The 17215-nt window shown below is 40.8% G+C and overlaps 1 protein-coding gene across 1 annotated transcript in view; it reads left to right on the top strand.

The window, feature by feature from the left end:
• Nucleotides 1-13262, top strand: part of Upp2 (uridine phosphorylase 2) — a 34200-nt gene extending 20938 nt beyond the window's left edge. The window contains 3 exon segments of the mRNA XM_029568017.1: nucleotides 113-322; nucleotides 2551-2697; nucleotides 11913-13262. Of these exon segments, the coding sequence (XP_029423877.1) occupies nucleotides 113-322; nucleotides 2551-2697; nucleotides 11913-12064 (509 nt within the window). The 3' untranslated portion in view covers nucleotides 12065-13262.
• The last annotated feature ends 3953 nt before the right edge of the window (nucleotides 13263-17215 follow it).

The following is a 17215-nucleotide window of genomic DNA, read 5'->3' on the forward strand; positions in this document are numbered from 1 at the left end:
AATCATCAGCCAACAGCCAGAATTAATGTTGGATGAATAAGTTACATACTATGTGTCACAAAAGTAAACTCTAAGCAGTCTTCTGTGGTCACGTATTCATTTAATCTCTCAGGGATTTCCCCGGGGTCTGTTGTAATAACAGATATAGCTGTAGACTCCTTCTTCAAGCCTTGGTTTGAGCAGATAATCTTGGACAATGTTGTGACCAGAAGCACTGAACTTGACAAGGAACTGGCTGAGGAACTACTCAACTGCAGCAAAGAAATTCCCAACTTCCCAACCCTCATCGGACACACAATGTGTACCTATGATTTTTATGAAGGTGAGAGTCATTTGTACATGTGAAGGCAACAGAAAGATGCCAGCAACTCCTTGCTATTCAAACCCATAATTTACATTAAAACTGCACTCAAGCAAATTAATTGTGTGGATTTAAAAAGGAAGGGAAATAGCCTTTTAACTTACTAATGCAGAGTAATGTAAGGGCTTAATAAACAGAAGAGACACATGCAGAATGAGCTTATATTGAGAATGGGTTTTATCCTCCAGAGCACACTGAATGCTAAAATGCAATTAGTGATGTTGACAAAACCTTATCACTATTCATAACTTTAACTTATATTGGTGACTTTAGGAAAGAGGAAATGTGCTGGTTCTACATTTCTGTCATTCTTCTGAACCCCAGAAAGAAAAGGGACCAAGAAGTGGGAAGAAATATTTAAGGGAACAAATCCTATGGGAATGCAGTGGTCTCAGAGAGGGGCTTTTATCTCACAGCTATGAGTAAAGTATCTCCACATCTAGCTTAGAGAAATTGAAGGTCTTTGCCAAATAGCAGTTTTTGCTCTAAGGAGTGAGGAACAAGGCAAAAGAAAAACAAACAAACACAAACAAAAAAATCTCCAAGGACTGGCTTTGCTCATTAGAGAAGAAGGAATCTGACGGGCTTGGTGCCCACTTGGTGGGCAGGCAGGAAGTCTTGCATGGTTGTTATGCTCATATAAAAATCAAAGTTATCTCAGATTTCATTATCAACTTCTTTTCCTCTGGATCAAAGTTTAGGTAGGAGCTTAAAAATCTAAAAACCATTCATGGTTGTCTACATTAGTTCAGGTTAGTAAAGCTGTCAGAGGCATTTATGAAACAGGAGGGTTTTAGATGGACAGGTCGAGGCTGTCTATACTGGGGTACTGGCTCTTAGTTTTTTTATCTACAGGGTCACCCACCCATGTGCTTAAGACAAGCTTATAAATAAGCCTGCTGGAGTCACTGTTTTCCTTGGCCTGTGAAATACTGTTTCAAATGTGAATTATTTTGTCAACATTTGTAATTTCTAGAGCTTTCATATGAAAATCCAGATTTTTGGCTTTTTGAAATAACATAAGGTAACATTTTAAAAATGCCGGGCATGGTGGTGCACGCCTTTAATCCCAGTACTTGGGAGGCAGAGGTAGGCGGATCTCTGCGAGTTCAAGGCCAGCCTGGTTTACATAGTGAGTTCCAGGACAGCTGGGGCTAAAGGGAGACCCTGTCTCAAAAAGACCAAAAAAAAAAAAAAAAATACAAAACAGTATATGTGTGACAGCACTGGCAAGCCCTGGCCTTCATCCAGTGTCACCTGTAATGGAGGTGAGGGGAGGTGACTCCCTCTAGCCCGAGTAGACTCTCTCATTGACATTACCTACTTGGCTTCTGGACACCAGGTTCAGCTTAACTAACACTGTTAGAGGTACTAGCAGCCAGCACTAAAGAGAAGAGGAGGAACAGGGAGAAGCTGACTGCTAGGATGGAAGGAACATAAAAAAGACAGCGCACAGGAAAAAGGTGAGGAAAGGGACCAGAAAGGACTGTGCAAATAATGGATGACAATGGAGTGCTATGACTGGCTTCAATTTGCACACTGCTGGGGCAGGAGACATTGAGGTGCATGGCTGGTGGAGGAGTAATAGCAACAAGCTTTTCTCTACCTCCTTCTGTCTTCACTAGTTGACCCAGGTGAAATTAAGTGAGCAGGAATACTGGGAGCAATCTGGGAAGGAAAGTGTGAGCACAGGGGTGGCTTGCAGCCTGAGAAGCGTGGAAGGGAGCAAGGACACACTGATTGCCTGTATCTGATTGCCACTGTTACAGTGGCCATACGAAAGCTGCCTGTCCCAAACATGGACCTCAAGAGCATCCTTGAAATGTGAAACCTCTCCTCCCTACCCCCATGCCTCTAACTGGGCCATCCCCAAGTCACTGGGGCAACCTGAGGTTTTCCTCAAAGAGCAACTCTCTCCATGATCCCCTCACCCCATTCCCAATGTCGCTGGCTGCCCCTCAGTGGCTACTGACCCCGGAACGCCACCCTACGTATGAGATTTGAGCTAGGTGCAGCCATGCTTCCTGCTCCTTTTAGGGGAGATTCAGCAGCCTGGTTAATCCACCAGATGGGGCACACTCAGGAGTTAAGGGACAGCTTTAGAGTGCTGCATCATTTGCAGTCTTCTGATGAGGTCACTGCCACTGCAGTGGAACAGCAGTCACTAAATTCTCTCCATCCCCTTCCAGGCCAAGGACGCCTAGATGGAGCACTGTGCTCCTTTTCTTAAGAAAAAAAGCTCGATTACTTGAAAAGAGCATATAAAGCCGGTGTTAGGAATATTGAAATGGAATCCACGGTGTTCGCAGCCATGTGTGGACTCTGTGGCCTCAAAGGTAAGCTTGTCTTTCAGGAATGTATCTGAGATTCATTCTTCAGGAGAAAGAAAAGGACCAAGCTAAATTTTACTTTGTGTTGAATGCATGCCTTCTAATTGGTCATAATATGCCTTATACATATGAGCATTATCTCATAATATCTTGTAAGCAGGTAAAACATTGTTCCTATCATGAATATGAGGAAACAAGGCTCAAGGGTCAAAAACAAAATGCCCAAGGTCACCTGATGATTTGGTGATGTAGCTAGGATTCAAAAGCAAGTTAATTTTTCTCTATCCTGGTATCCTGGTGATGACTGCTATTTTCTAGCACAATTGAATTGATTGAGACAGGATGCAAATGAGATATTCCTAAAATAGTCTCTCAGTCATAATTCTAATTAGCATGGTCGGGAAAAGGTAGGAAGAGAAGGTGTCATTTGGGAAAGGCCACATGGATACCTGGGGAAGCATGTTGGGAAGGTGTCAAAGTAAGGCTAAATATATCAGGAGCAGGCAGGTGTGCTAGAGGAACAGGTGGAGACTAGAATGAATCTGGGGCTGGTGAGAGGTGTGAAGAATGGGGGAGGGGCAGATTGTGTGCATCACTGTGAAAATTGTGACTTTCTGGAAACTGAAAGCCAATAGAGAGCTCTGAATCCAGGGCAGCGGTCTAGCAAGTCATGAAGGGCCGGGGTGACAGCAGAGGGGTAATGAGGGGTAGCAGGCAGTTTCTGGAAGCATTCTGAAGACACATCCAGCAAGATTTGAGGACAGTTTGATGTTAGGAGAAAGGCAGAAGTTAAGAATGAGGCCTACATTTAGGACAAGGTTATAATATGTGCATATAAAATGTGCACGGGGAAGCCGGAGGTCAGAAATTATCCTCGGGGTTGCTCTTCTACCTCAGTCAAACCCAAAGCTCAAGGATATGACCAGTCTCACTAGCCAGCTTGCTCTAGGAATCTCCTGTATCCTCTTTCTGGTTTCTGAGACTGGAATTACAGACCAACTTCCACGCCCAGTTAGCGTTTAAGTGGCTTCTGGGGAATCCAAACTCTGGTCCTCAGTGCTTACAGTAAGCCCACTGAGCAAGCTATTTAGAAGGCCACTTTCAGAGAAACCATAGCCTCTGTTTTTCCCTGGACAAGTTAGTAAGAGTAGAAAAGCTTGACGTTGCCTGAGCAGTGCAGAAGACTCCCACTCAGGAAAGACCTGCTCAAGTTGCTTTATTATAAAAACAAGTGACCACTTGACTCTGCTCCCCCTAATATGTAAATGAACAGATTTTGGTAACCAATGTAAACATAAAATGCTGAGTCACTATCATGTTGCCCAGGTATAAATATGGTGGTGACCATCAGCTCTTTTCAGAAAAACCATCTACTGGCCTCCGGGGAGAGCTGTAGGCTGTGAACCCTGAGTATGATTCCTTCTCCCCTGAGAAGCTTGCAGAAACATGAGGGAAGTTGCTCTGTTGAGTGCCTTTCTGTCATTGCAGCAGATCTGCAGAGCTCTTGATCTTGCTCTGACCGTCACCTGCAGGTGTCCCTCCTTCCTCCATCTTTCGCCAACATTTCATTTCCTCTGCTGCTGCTGAAGCTGCTAGCTTCTGATTTCAGCCTGCATGCACGTCGCTCTCTTCCTAGCCATGGCTTCAGCCTTCTTTTCATCCTTCAGACCCCTTCTGGCTGCCAGTGCACACAATGAAGGCTCTTCCTGCAGCTCTGTAACTCCATAGTTTTTGGGAGTGTTTCTGTCCAAATTTCTGGCTGCCAGTGCACACAACGAAGGCTCTACCTGCAGCTCTGTAACTCCATAGTTTTTGGGAGTATTTCTGTCCAAATTTCTTCACAGTGACAGTCTTTATCTCCCCCCAACATCACTATTTTAAAAGGTAGGTTTCCGGTATGCTGCTTCTGAAAGATAGGCCAGACAAATGCCCCATGTATAAGGTGCTCTCATGTTCCCATCTTTCATTGCCAGTTCGGAACATTCTTTCCCTCACTTGACTCCGGTGGGGAAGTGGATTCTGGCACCTGGCGCCTTTTATTTTAGCCCATTTACTAACCCATTCTGCATGAGCCAGGAAAGCTTTGAGGAAGCATTTGAGAGTACATTCACACGATACTTCTCAACAGAAAGTCAGGGTGGGCCTGATACAAGCATGGGAAGGAGAGCTCACCTGACTCGAAGAGCCCAGGGCCTCCCAGACCTGGTCCCACATGTACCTGATTCCCAACCACTGTTAGTACTGGCCCATTCCAGTTTGCCGCTCCAGGCGGCCTCTGATGGCCCTTTCTGTTTTTTTATACTACCAGATGGCTGGATGACCAATATGAATTCATACCAATGTGCTGACTCAAAGAGTTTGCCCCCTCAGATATCATTTTGCATTATTAGGCTCTTTTAGGAACCACAGATGTAGCTCTGAGGACTCAGAATTTCAGACTCACGCCCTTGTGTGACACTTGTGTGATGCCCCAAACCCAATCACACTTATTTTACTTCTTAGCATTATATTTACCATTACTGGCTATATTTCTGTTTTATTTATATATTAACTTATATATTGCTTTATATATATTAGTGCATATAGGTATGCATTTATTATTTAATAATAATGAAGATTATGAGAACAGGGACTTTGTCATTGTTCCATCCTTAGCACTTAGAATAATGCCTGCCATGTAGGTATTCAATGCATATGAGTGAATGAATGAAAAGAATTACTGCTAGACTCTATTTGACTTTGGAAAATGGCCACAGAAAACCGGACCTTCCTTCACTGTGGTTGCTGGCTGTGGCTGCTCTCCTCCGGTTATGGCCGCTCTCCTGCTCTCTTAGTTCCTCCGATCAGTGGTCCCATCTGGACTCCAGGGCTGGTGAGGAGTCTTCACCAGCGTCGCCGCATTCAGACTCAGGAGACCAGGTTCAGTGACACAGATCTGCTTTATTGCAGGAAAGCACAAGCTTATATAGGAGTAGTGGTCCAATCACAGCACAGCAAGTAGGATACCTCATTAGCATAATAGGTTTAGCGTCCTATCACAGAATAGCAGGTAGGATGCCTCATTAGCATACTGGGTTTCAGATTACAGAGCCTGAATTCCTGGAAACCACGTGACCCTGACTGTTGCAATATTGAAGTATTGCAATTTGGATTCCAAGGGTGGTGATTAGGAAGTGGCGAGCTCTAGGCATCAGTCTTATGATCTGCCAATGGGAGCAAATGTCACAAGGCATTCCTTGTGGCTCCAGCAGTTAGGCCGTTGCCTCGGGCCTGCTGTATGGCTGTATGTCACCCTAGGCTCAAGCCTGTCTCCCACACTTCACAGTCACATTAGTGGTTTTGAATTGTTTGAAAATCTGGAGCCAAGATTTCCCTTTGCTGCTAGGTTTATGCAAACTGGCAGTCTCTGGGTCTCTTGATATTTAATAGGTGGACAAGCTGCCTGAAATAGTCCATGGCACCCACCATCACTGCTACTCTTCTGCCCTATTATCCTGGACAAGAATACTAGGAGGCAGTGCCACGTTAACAAAGATTCAGGTAAAGCAACTGTGGGTTTCACCTAGTAATTCTGCATCAGAAGGCCGAGCCTTCAGAGTAATGCAAAACTGCCTAACAGAAAACAGTGTAACGCTGAATAAATGCATTTGTGATTTATCTCTCCCTCTCTTAAAGAAAAATTGACTTAAATTAAGGCCCTGGCCTCCTCCTGACTAAAGATGATAATCCTCTTGTGCTGTGAACTTGTGATAAATATTTTCAGCTTGTATCCAGTTTTTAAAGACAGTGTTGCCTTTTGACACATTTGCATAGCAATATATAAAACCCAATATTTGCCTAAGATTAGGCTCTGCTCAAGTCCTCTTCAATGTCTTTAGTTGTTTGCAACTCACAGTGGCTTTTCTTTAGAGTAAAAGAAGAATTCCATGTTATATCTTTTGACAGCTACTTGTAACTTAGGGAGGTATTCAGTCTTTATAATATTTCTTTGAAACTATTCAATAAAAGGAAACAGGAGCTTGGCTTTAATTCTTTTTCTATTTTTTATTTTTTATTCTTCTGCTGTTGCTCCCAGCAATGAAGGATATTGGTGTCTGGAACCTGCATGGTGACCACTGATAAACCCCAAAAGATATTACAAAACATTAATAATTATTTTAGGTTTGTAGTTAGAGTGTTTCTTAATCCCCCATAGAAGTAAATCAGGATTTTGATAAACGAGTCCATCAGGGTATGAGCCAGCTAGCTGCAACTCCCTGCACACTCACAAGAGAGAAAGAAATGGTGGCTTGGAGGTTAAGGAACTTTCCTACCATCTCACATCTAAGAATAAGCCAGCTGGAATTTGACCTCAGCTCTGTGTGACTCAGGCCCTTTGCCCAAGGCTGTGCTGCTTCCTACCAGCCAGCAGCCGCCTGGAGAAAACACAAGGCTCAGAATCTCTGGACAGAAGAAACAAAAGGCACACCATTCAAATTCAGAGAATAGTTTTCCATGTAAATATTATGAGCAGATAATTGCACTTCAGCCCGCAAGCCCTAATGATGAGCGGATCTCAAGAGTTAGTGCTGCATGCAAATGAAAAGTTAGGCAAATATGGAGTCGCATGCATAGCCATTATTTTGCCAGCAAGATTTAGTTCTTAGATCTGAAAACTCAGGTATAAATAGCAAGTAGTTCACTTATCACTTTGTGTGTCTGTTTGGGGGAGTGAATTGTTGCCATGTAGCCCAGGATGGTCTTGAACTTGAGATCCTCTGCCTCAGCCTCCTGAATGCTTCATAAAGAAACACAGCTAGCCAAGAACAGGGAAAGACTAGACCTGATATCACTGCCTCCTGTTCACTGCTCCCTTTACAAGGTATCAAAAGGTAGCAGTTACTAGTGAAAGATGACTTGTACTCACCTTTACAGTAGAAAATAGCCAGTGACAACGTTCAATTTAAGGGAATGTTTTAAATAATATTTAGAATAAGGGAAAAAGAATAAGAGGCAGTTATCTATGGGAGTGGATGTGTGGTCTCACATCAAAGAGGCTACCCAGAAATAACAATGATAACTGTAAATACTTAGATTTAGCTCTAGTTTCATAGGTGAAAAAGAAAGTATGTTATTCAACCCTCATCATATAATTAAGAAAGCATTTGAGGTGATTTTTTTTTTCAAAACATTACCCAAATGTTAAATTTTATCAAAATATTAAGTGAAATCATCAACTATGTTGTAACAGGAAACATCTTTAATAACACTTTTGTAAAGGACAGCTTTTCATAGGCTGTAATGTAAAATCCTACTTCCAGATAATTCCGAATTTCTTTGGTGACCTAAAGAATTAGGGTCCAGGCATGTACATTTCTGGTAACTTGATTTGATACAGTTTTTAAAGCAGTTGTCAAATAGTAAAGCGCAAATAGTTCATCAGGGCAGACCTGCTTTCTGTTAATATTTACTGTCTTCTCCCTTCCTGCAGCCTCACTCTGATTCTGTGAGTCTGGGATGTAGCCTATGAATTTGGATTATTTGAAGTCTCTGGTTTAGATAGAGGTGGCCAGTAGACCAGGTTCTGAGAAACACAAACCTACAAGAATAAGTTATTTGTATGTCCCTGGCCCTGCCCAGCCCCTTTGAATGTGAGCTTTCTCTACCTGTCTTGTGATAAGCAACAAACGGCCAGCCGGAGATCAAAGTCTAAGGGGAGATGCAGGAAGTGCAAAGGCTGTGGGCTGATGATGGCATGAACCTTGTGCCTTTCCAGAAGGCATACTAGAAGTAAAGAGTGTTTGCTTTCTAAATACTCATACCCTTGAGGAGCAATGGAAGCTAAAGAGAAAGAGAGCAAGTATGTGTGTGTGTGTGTGTGTGTGTGTGTGTGTGTGTGTGTGTGAAGGCCACGAAGAGGTAGAAGAGGATAGAAAAGCCAGCCTGAGAGCCACAATGCCAACCTTGGCTATCTTCCCTTTTTCCTACAGGCCAGTGCATTTGGCCTTTGCTGTGTACATGCGTATTGGTCCTCAGCCTGCTCTCTTTACCCACCATTTATAGAAAACCTTCCTGGAGGTTTGATCTGAATCAGAGAGAAGACATTAAAGCTGTAGAGCACAGGGCTGCATGGAATCTAAAGGATACAACGCACAAGCTTCTGAGGCCCTGGGTTCCCTGAAATTATACACAAATATTTTATGTGGACAGCAATATGTATACTTGAGTGTGAAAAGATGTTCTAGTAACAACCTTCATCAGATTCTTTAAAAGGCCATAAATGACCCAAAGGGCTGAGAATTGCTGGGCATTCGTGGTAGGGCTCAGAACACAGTGAGCCCTACTTTGGACCTGTGTGCTCTCATTCCACACCAGGTCAGGCAGCTGACAACCTCTTTTGTGACGGCCAGATCACTAAGTGTCCCTCTGACCTCAGGAGTTACCCTCTACACTTAATCTGAGGATTATGGTAGCAAAACTGCAGGTTTAAATTTTGACAAATTGTTTTGGGTAATCAGTTCCTTTTAATTGCTCATAGAAATAGTTTTAGGTGACAAGATCATTGTAGGGGCTTTGACGGTGGAGAAAGCACCGCTGGCCTGGCTGTGGCCTACTCTGTCTTTCACACTATCCTTGAAATCCAGAGACGACATTTAGTTCAGTTGGTACCTGCTCTGTGGAGAGCAAAGAACAGGGTTTCCTTTTATCCTTCTGCCAAGGGAGGATTAGAGAAGGACTCTCAGTTTTTCTCTGCTAGTGCCAGCCACAGCAGGCTTCACAGGCTTGCTGGTCATTAACTTGAAAAGTCGTGGGAAGTTGCTAGTTCTCCCATTTTCTTTTTTACCTGTTCAGCCAAGTTGCTTTTTACAACCAAGTGAGTTTTGAGTAAATAGGGTTGTAGGTGATGAAATATTTGTCTCTGTGCCAATTCAATCTTTCCATTGCTTTTTACTTGATTGTAGCAGTCAGTTACGTGAGCAGGCCAGGACAGGTCCTAAGAGTTTCCTGTGTACCAGCTCAGAAGAATGGATGGAAGGGAAGGGAATGCCACAGTTTAAGAAGCTGGGACTTAGTTGGCTACTTACTTTATCAGTTGTATCATAAAAGGTCATTTGTTTGACCATTTTAAGCCTTCATTTTATCATCTGTGAAAGGGAACAAAAATACTGACCACACTCATGGCATAACTGCATGAATTATGAATATCATCAATGCCTGTCAAATAGCAAGCACTAAACCAAAAAAAAAAAAAGACACACGAATTGGGAAAATTATTTTAAGTCAAATATTTAATAGGGAGTTAATGTCCAAAATATATGCAGAATCCATGCAACTTAATAGCAAGAAAGCAAGTAGCCTGATGAGCTATCATTACATATCTGTTGGAATTACTATGAAAAGGCACACAGCAAACACTGGGGAGGAGATAAAAAATGGAACTCTGGTATACTATTGATGAAGATATAAATGAACACAGTCATTTTGAAGAACTGTGGAAAGGTCTTTCACTAGACTGAAAATAGAACCACTATGTCTAGCAATCCTGCTTCTGAGTAAATAAGTAAAAGAACTGAAATCAGTATGTGGAAGAGTTACCTTCACTAGTTTATTCACAATGGCATCATTCACAAAAGCTAATTATCTAAAATCAACCAAAATCCATCCATGGATGACTGGATGAACAAAATGTGGTATGTATATAAAATGGAATACTCTTCAATCTTATAAAGAAGAAATTTGGTTATTTGTGACAACATGGATGAACACTGAAGACATTGCACTAAGTGAAATAAGTCAGGCATAGAAAGATAGATACTGCATAATCCCACTCACATGGAATCTAAAAAACTCAAACTTATGCACATAGAGATTATAATGGTAGTTATAAGAGGTTGGAGAGTAGAGGGCTTGTGGGCATGGGAAATGTGGCCATGTTGGTCAAAGGGCATAAGGTTTTAGTTAAAAGGAGGAATAAATTTTAAAGGTCTAGTGTACAACTTGATGACTGCTGTTGATAATAATGTATATTTCTAAGCTCTAAAAAAGTATATTTTAATTATTATCATGAAAAATAAATATGTGAGATGAAGAATATGTTAGACTAAGACTTTCTATAATGCATATATAGCAAACTATTGCATTGTACTCCATATATATGAATAAAATATATTTTAAAAGATAGTATGTACTATTATGATTTTAGCATACTTCTCCCTAAATTTGTATCTTCCCATGAAGTCTGAGGCAGTGGGTTAAGTAATACATACTACCCTAAGCCCAACTCTATCTTTATACCCTCAAAACCTGTTAATGTACACAGATCTAATTCCTGTTGCAGTGATGCACTTTGGAAAAGGATGCAGATGGAGATTATTACACTGCTATCAATTCTAAATTCTTGACACTGAGTCCAATATAAGTAACCACATTCCTTAGAATCAAAGATTTGTTGTAAAATTGAAAACAAATAATTGATATATTATCCAATTTTCTGTCTGGATTTTCCTAATAGGACAAATTAAAGATATGTCCTTATGTCAGTTTTTTTAAAGATGAGGAATTTGTTTTCTAAAAACTTTGTGTTCTTTCCCTGCAATTTTTTAATCTATCACAGCATTTACTACCCCACCCCCCTTCTTTGGAAATTAAGTGCCAATGTGCTTACTTTTCTTATGGAGCTGATTTTTTATGTTTATGCATTTGATTTCAGATCTTATCAAATTTCATGAGAATCAATATTCACCTTTATTGGTAATTCCTGGGCCAGAGTTCCATAGCCAGCTTTCCCCTGCTTATATCATTCTTCTACAGCAAGCAAATTCAAACACTGCACCCAAGAATATGATGTCACTTGGGTACTAAGGTCCAATTCTCCAGGCATAGCCTCAAGTAGGAAGGGCCTCCTCAAAGACCTGGCAATAGGATTGGAAGTTAGAAATTGTGTGCCTTGGTTGCAAACACTTTTCTTTGTTCCCATTTGAACACAGTGCTTTCCTGAGCCTTAATCTAGTGTGCTACAAAGGAAAGGGGAAGGAAGAATGTTTTAAATATTTTCAATTAACTAATTTAAATGAGTCTTTGAATGAATGAATGATATAGACAAGTAGAGGATCCAGCAGGCTATGTCTGAATTTCAGGGAAAATAACACAAATCCTGCAGCTGTGAATGTTCGTGCTTTGGGGTCTTCTCTGTAGCAGGGAGCAGTCCGTTTACTTTGCTAACCGTGTGATTTGTTTACTAGCTGCTGTTGTCTGTGTGACACTCCTTGACAGATTTGACTGCGACCAAATCAACTTGTCCCATGATGTTCTGGTGGAGTACCAGCAACGGCCACAGCTCCTAATCTCAAATTTCATCAAAAAACAGATTGGACTTTTTGACCGGATGTCATAATTCAGCACCTGACCCTTCCTGCAAGTTGGTAGATGAAGTCTGTTGTTTGTAACATGTTCATATAATTCTCAGCCTTGGGCTAAAACCATAATCAATTTCAAAAAATCTAAAAATCGAATTTGTTGTATTAAGATTTAATACCTGTATGAAATTAAGTTTAAATTCCATTTTAAAATCAGTTAACCAAAACAGTCTAATAATTAAAATTTTAAACTCATGGATTGTGACATTTGGAGTTTCATATGCAGCATTAATTAAGCTTATATCAAAGTAGACCAGCCATTTGTAGATAGTTAGCAGTTACTCTCTGAAACAGATCCAGAAATTTGTGTTAGGATGTTGTCAGGCACTTCTAGATGTTGGACAAGTAACAGAAATTGATCATGCACATTCAAAATATTTACAAAAATGTGCCAGTGTAATATAGATCTGTGTGGAAGTTATCCTCAGGGAAATATGGTCACAGTTATCTTCTGTCCCTGCACAATTTCAGTGAACACAGAATGGAATTAGAGGTTTACAAGTGTCTGCATTTGTGATTTTCACCAAACATAGCAGTTCTGAATTACACTTTTTTTTTTTCAAATGAAAGCCCTTGGTAAAGACTTTTTTCCTCTGAAATCATAAGTGACTAAATTGCCTTCTAGCGATCTTTTTTTTTTTTTTTTCTTATAAGGAAATGTGTCATGAGGAAGCTGTATTTTTTTTTTTTTTTATTTCAATAGCTACCAGATAAGCTGAAGAATTAGTAACAATCGAATTTCAACTAGAGCCCAAGCTACGGACTAATCCTTTTGTGTGACTTTGAGTCAGGTCCTACATGTAACCCCAGCCATTTGACGCTGAGTGACAGCATATAGTAGGGGCTCTCCATGAATGAATCCCACACTGGGGTTTCTTCTGAACTTAGTTCATTTAGGAGTTGTAAAGAATGAATGAGAGAAGGGTGAAGGATGCCATACAAACTTGTACAGTGTGTAATGTTATGTACATATATTTATAAGACTGTAAACAAATGAGATTTAATTCTAACCATGCTGTGGAGTATTTGGATCCTGAGCATTGCATAAGGCTGAATGGAGACAAGAGGCAGGATTCCCTGCTGAAGACAGCAGGCTCCATGCTAGTCTGGAATTGGCCTGATCCTGTGACAAGAATGGACTTCTCTTTAAAACAATAAATGATTCCCTAAAAGGTGCTTTGGTTTGTGAACTTCTTTTGGCAGTGAAGATGCTTAGAATGCAACTTTCCAGGTCTCCCAATAATTGACCATCAAATACAGAGATCTAAAAGTACAGGCCAGGGGTTAAAGGTAAGGTGGGGCAGCATCACACTTGCTAGTGAGATTTGACTTTACTTCCTCTTTCATTAAGTGGAAACTGATAGGTATGAATGTTGGAGAGAGTGGGCAGGTGGGTGGCATGGATGGAGGAGGCACTGAGGCACAGATGGAATTCTCAGCGGGATACAGATTTATTTCGCACAGGACACCTTTCCCTCGGGGAAGGGAGAGATGTCCACGAAGGGAAAGATGGGAAGGGAAGGGAAGGGAAGGGAAGGGAAGGGAAGGGGGAGATGGGTGGGGGGTTTAGGGTGTGGAAGGGGAGAATGTTTGGGGGAGAAATCAGGGAGGGGGAAGCAGGAAAAACCTGGCTCCGTTCAGTCTGCCAGGTGGGATTAGGGTCTGGAAGTGTTTACTTTTTCTCTCTTAAGATAAGAGGAAATCTGCTTATCTTATCTTTGGTGGTCAGAGGAAAGGCAGGCTGCTTCTCAGCAGAGTTTGTTCTTCTTGACCTCAAAGGTCAAGGTGCTTATCAGCTAAGTTCCCTTTTTCAGGCTCCAAAGTCTGTGGGTCCCTGTTGGGGAGCGGGGGAAGCTGCTGCTATTTGGAACCCTAACAGAAACTGTTTCAAAGTGGCTTGATAAGCCTTTGGTTTGAACTTTTACCTATCTGCTTTTGTAAAATCTTTACTTTTTATTTTCCTGGGAGAAGGGGAGATTCTGAAAAAGAGACGATTGAGAAGTTATAGCTAATCTTCCTCTTACTGCCTGACTGGGAGTGTGTGTATGTTTTCCTCACTACTGTTTTCTATGTCAGCAAATAGTGTCAAGGCAGGTACACCTATGAGACTATTTTGGTGAGTCTGTCTTCCTCATTCTCAGGCTCCATCAGTCACCAAATCCTGTGGCTTTTCTACATCATTCCTCAATCTGTTCCTCTCTCCAGCTCTTCCCACTGGTCCTAGTCTGGCCACCACTTTCAATCCTGCATATTCCTAAGGTGACCTCAACCCTGATAGCTATGCTTCCATTCTGGAATTTCATATGAAGCTCCTCCCAAAACCCCTAGGCAGATCTCTGCCCTTTGGTAGGATAAGGCTGAGAACTCAGCAGACTGCCTGAGAGTCCCAAGGTTGCCCCCCTCCTTACCCAGAGGGAACTTCCCAGGTTTTTCCCTGAGTTCCCACTAGTAGGGGTCCAAACCTTAGAAGGAAGCCTGAGTGTACCTGACTGGAACCTGACTTGGGCTTCTGTGGGAGCTCCTGAGTAGCTGATCTGAAGCCATCAGTTCCCTCCAAAATAAAACCTTAGAGAACCTGAAACCTAGACCAACCAGCTTTACATAACCAGTAAGAATCAAGGCACACCAATAATACAAACAGAAGCAAAATTCAACTTATTTTTCATATAAGAATCAGAAAGAAAAAAAGAAATTCCCATGCCAAAATCACAACGAAAGAATAATAAAATGGAAAGCTGAAACACTATGTCCCCACCAAACTCCACCAGTCCTGTAGAAGAGTTCTATGAGGAGAACCCCCTTGAGATAACCCAGAGCACAGAATTTAAAAGACCAATCATAAGCATGATCAAGGAATTCGATGAATTTAAAGAACACATGAACAAACAAATCAAAGACCTAAAATAAGGATAAACTTCTGAATGAATTCACAAAAAAGATAGAAACATTGAAGAAAACTCGGGCAGAAATGAAGAAGGAAGTGCAAAACTCAATAAGTCAACTTGAAACAACAGGGGAAAGCCTCACCACTAGAATGAGTGAAATGGAAAAACAGAATATCAACACTGGAGGATAAAGTTGAAGAATTGGACCACTCAAGCAAAGATTATAGCAAAGATTATAAAAAATTAAACACAGGAATGGAATATGCAATAGATGTGGGACACCATGAAAAGACCAAATCTATGTATCACAGGCATAGAGGAAGAAGAATTTCAGGTTAATGGTTTATACAGCAGTGTCACACAGTATAACAAGGATCTTAAACAGGATTGTAGAAGAGAATTTCCCAAAATTAAGGAAAGACATCTCCGTACAAATATAAGAAGCATACAGAACACCAAATAGACAGGACCAGAAAAGAAACTCCCCACTGCATATCATAATAAAAACACTAAATGTACAGAACAAAGAGAGACTATTGAAAGCAGCAAAAGAAAAACAATAAGTCACATATAAAGGAAAGCCCATCAGAATTACAGCTGACTTATCAATGCAAACTATGAAAGTCAGAAGAGCCTGGACCAAAGTATTTCCAGTTCCAAATGACAATAGATGCCAGCCCAAAATACTCTACCCAGCAAAATTGTCTATGATAGTTGAAGGGGAAGAAAAATCTTCCATTCTGGAATTTCAGCTGGGTGCTCTTGGGCTTCACTGACCTCACAGAAGGCTAGGAATGAAAAGTAAAACCCCCAGGGAGCCCATGATGCTGCCTACATCTATATGACTGGCAGCCTCTCTTCTCATCTGTGCTGGGACACACTCCTGCTTCTTTGGTTGTACTTAGTATAATTTACAAAGACACATTCCTACCCACCAGAAGAACAAGTAGGACAGATACCCATTCTCTTTCTCTAGCCTCCTCTATCTTTAGGCTGCATTTACCAACAGGGCCTTTTCCTGGTTTATACAGCAGTGTCACACAGTATAACAAGGACTCAATGTCACTATCCCTTGTCATTTTAGGACCTTTTGGTTGATGGGTCCCAACTTCAGCTCTTGATCCTAGTTTAAACCTGAATTCAATGTTCTCTTCCTCTGGAAAACCTTCCTCCTACTCCTCCAATGAATTCCATGAAGCCCCTACTGTCTCTTCAAAGCATTCACCATAGTTTGAGAGTTTGTGATTTGGCTTGTTATTTAATGAATACCTAACTCCTAAAAGCTTGTGAACCATTCTCCACTGGAGTAATTGTAGAAAGATCAACTCCTTGATGTTGGGAACAGTATCTTTTTTAAAAAATATTACTTTTTGTTTTTATTTTAGAAGAAACATATCATTACAGCTTTAATATGCTCAATAACAGTTTCTGGAGCAAAGATACAGCTCTTTCAAAAGTGGCTATAAAATTTTTAGGTTCGCTGTTGAATTAATACAGTTATACAATATTGAACTCGGTATAAGCCCTGTAAGACATAAAATTGAATGAGCTTTTAACCTTTAAAAAAGATCTCCATTTCATTTTAAAATATACTGTTTCTTACAGAAAGGCTCATTGTTTTTGTTACTAACACTGAGATGTTGGTGCATGTATCTCTAATCTGTTTGTATCATATCTTAATCATTTTATAGCCCCAGTCCCTGCCTGGTGCATAGTAAGACTGGATGAATCAGACATATATAGATGTACAATTGTATATAATTTAAACATATTAATATATCAGAATCTTATTAAATGTAAGTTAATACCATATTTAAATAACTAGATTGCTTTAAAAAGATAAAGATAAATATAATAATATATTCCTGTATTTAATCATTCTCATGATCTCTCTGGGGACTACAGCTTGAGAAACATGGGTCTCAAGTTATTTTGGTCACAGGCTGCTGGACATCACATGCAGAGTAGAACTGAAATCTGGAGTAAAAGATAAATGGACTTGATAGCTTGCCTCCAAGCTATAAGTACTGTCTTTTGTCATGGAAGGAAATTAAAATTGTCTGACACACACTGAGTTTCATAAAGCCATACTGCTCCTCTCCAGGATCCTGCATGCTTCTAGACATAAGTAGATGTTTTGAAGGTCTGGTCTACAATCTTTATCTCAGAATTAGAGCTAAGAAACTAATCTTCAACTGTTAAGGTCTCTTTTCATTCTATATATGAATGAATATATAATATATA

Source organism: Nannospalax galili, unplaced genomic scaffold, assembly GCF_000622305.1.
Source record: "Nannospalax galili isolate Female #2095 unplaced genomic scaffold, S.galili_v1.0 scaffold640, whole genome shotgun sequence".
NCBI classification, from domain to species: domain Eukaryota; kingdom Metazoa; phylum Chordata; class Mammalia; order Rodentia; family Spalacidae; genus Nannospalax; species Nannospalax galili.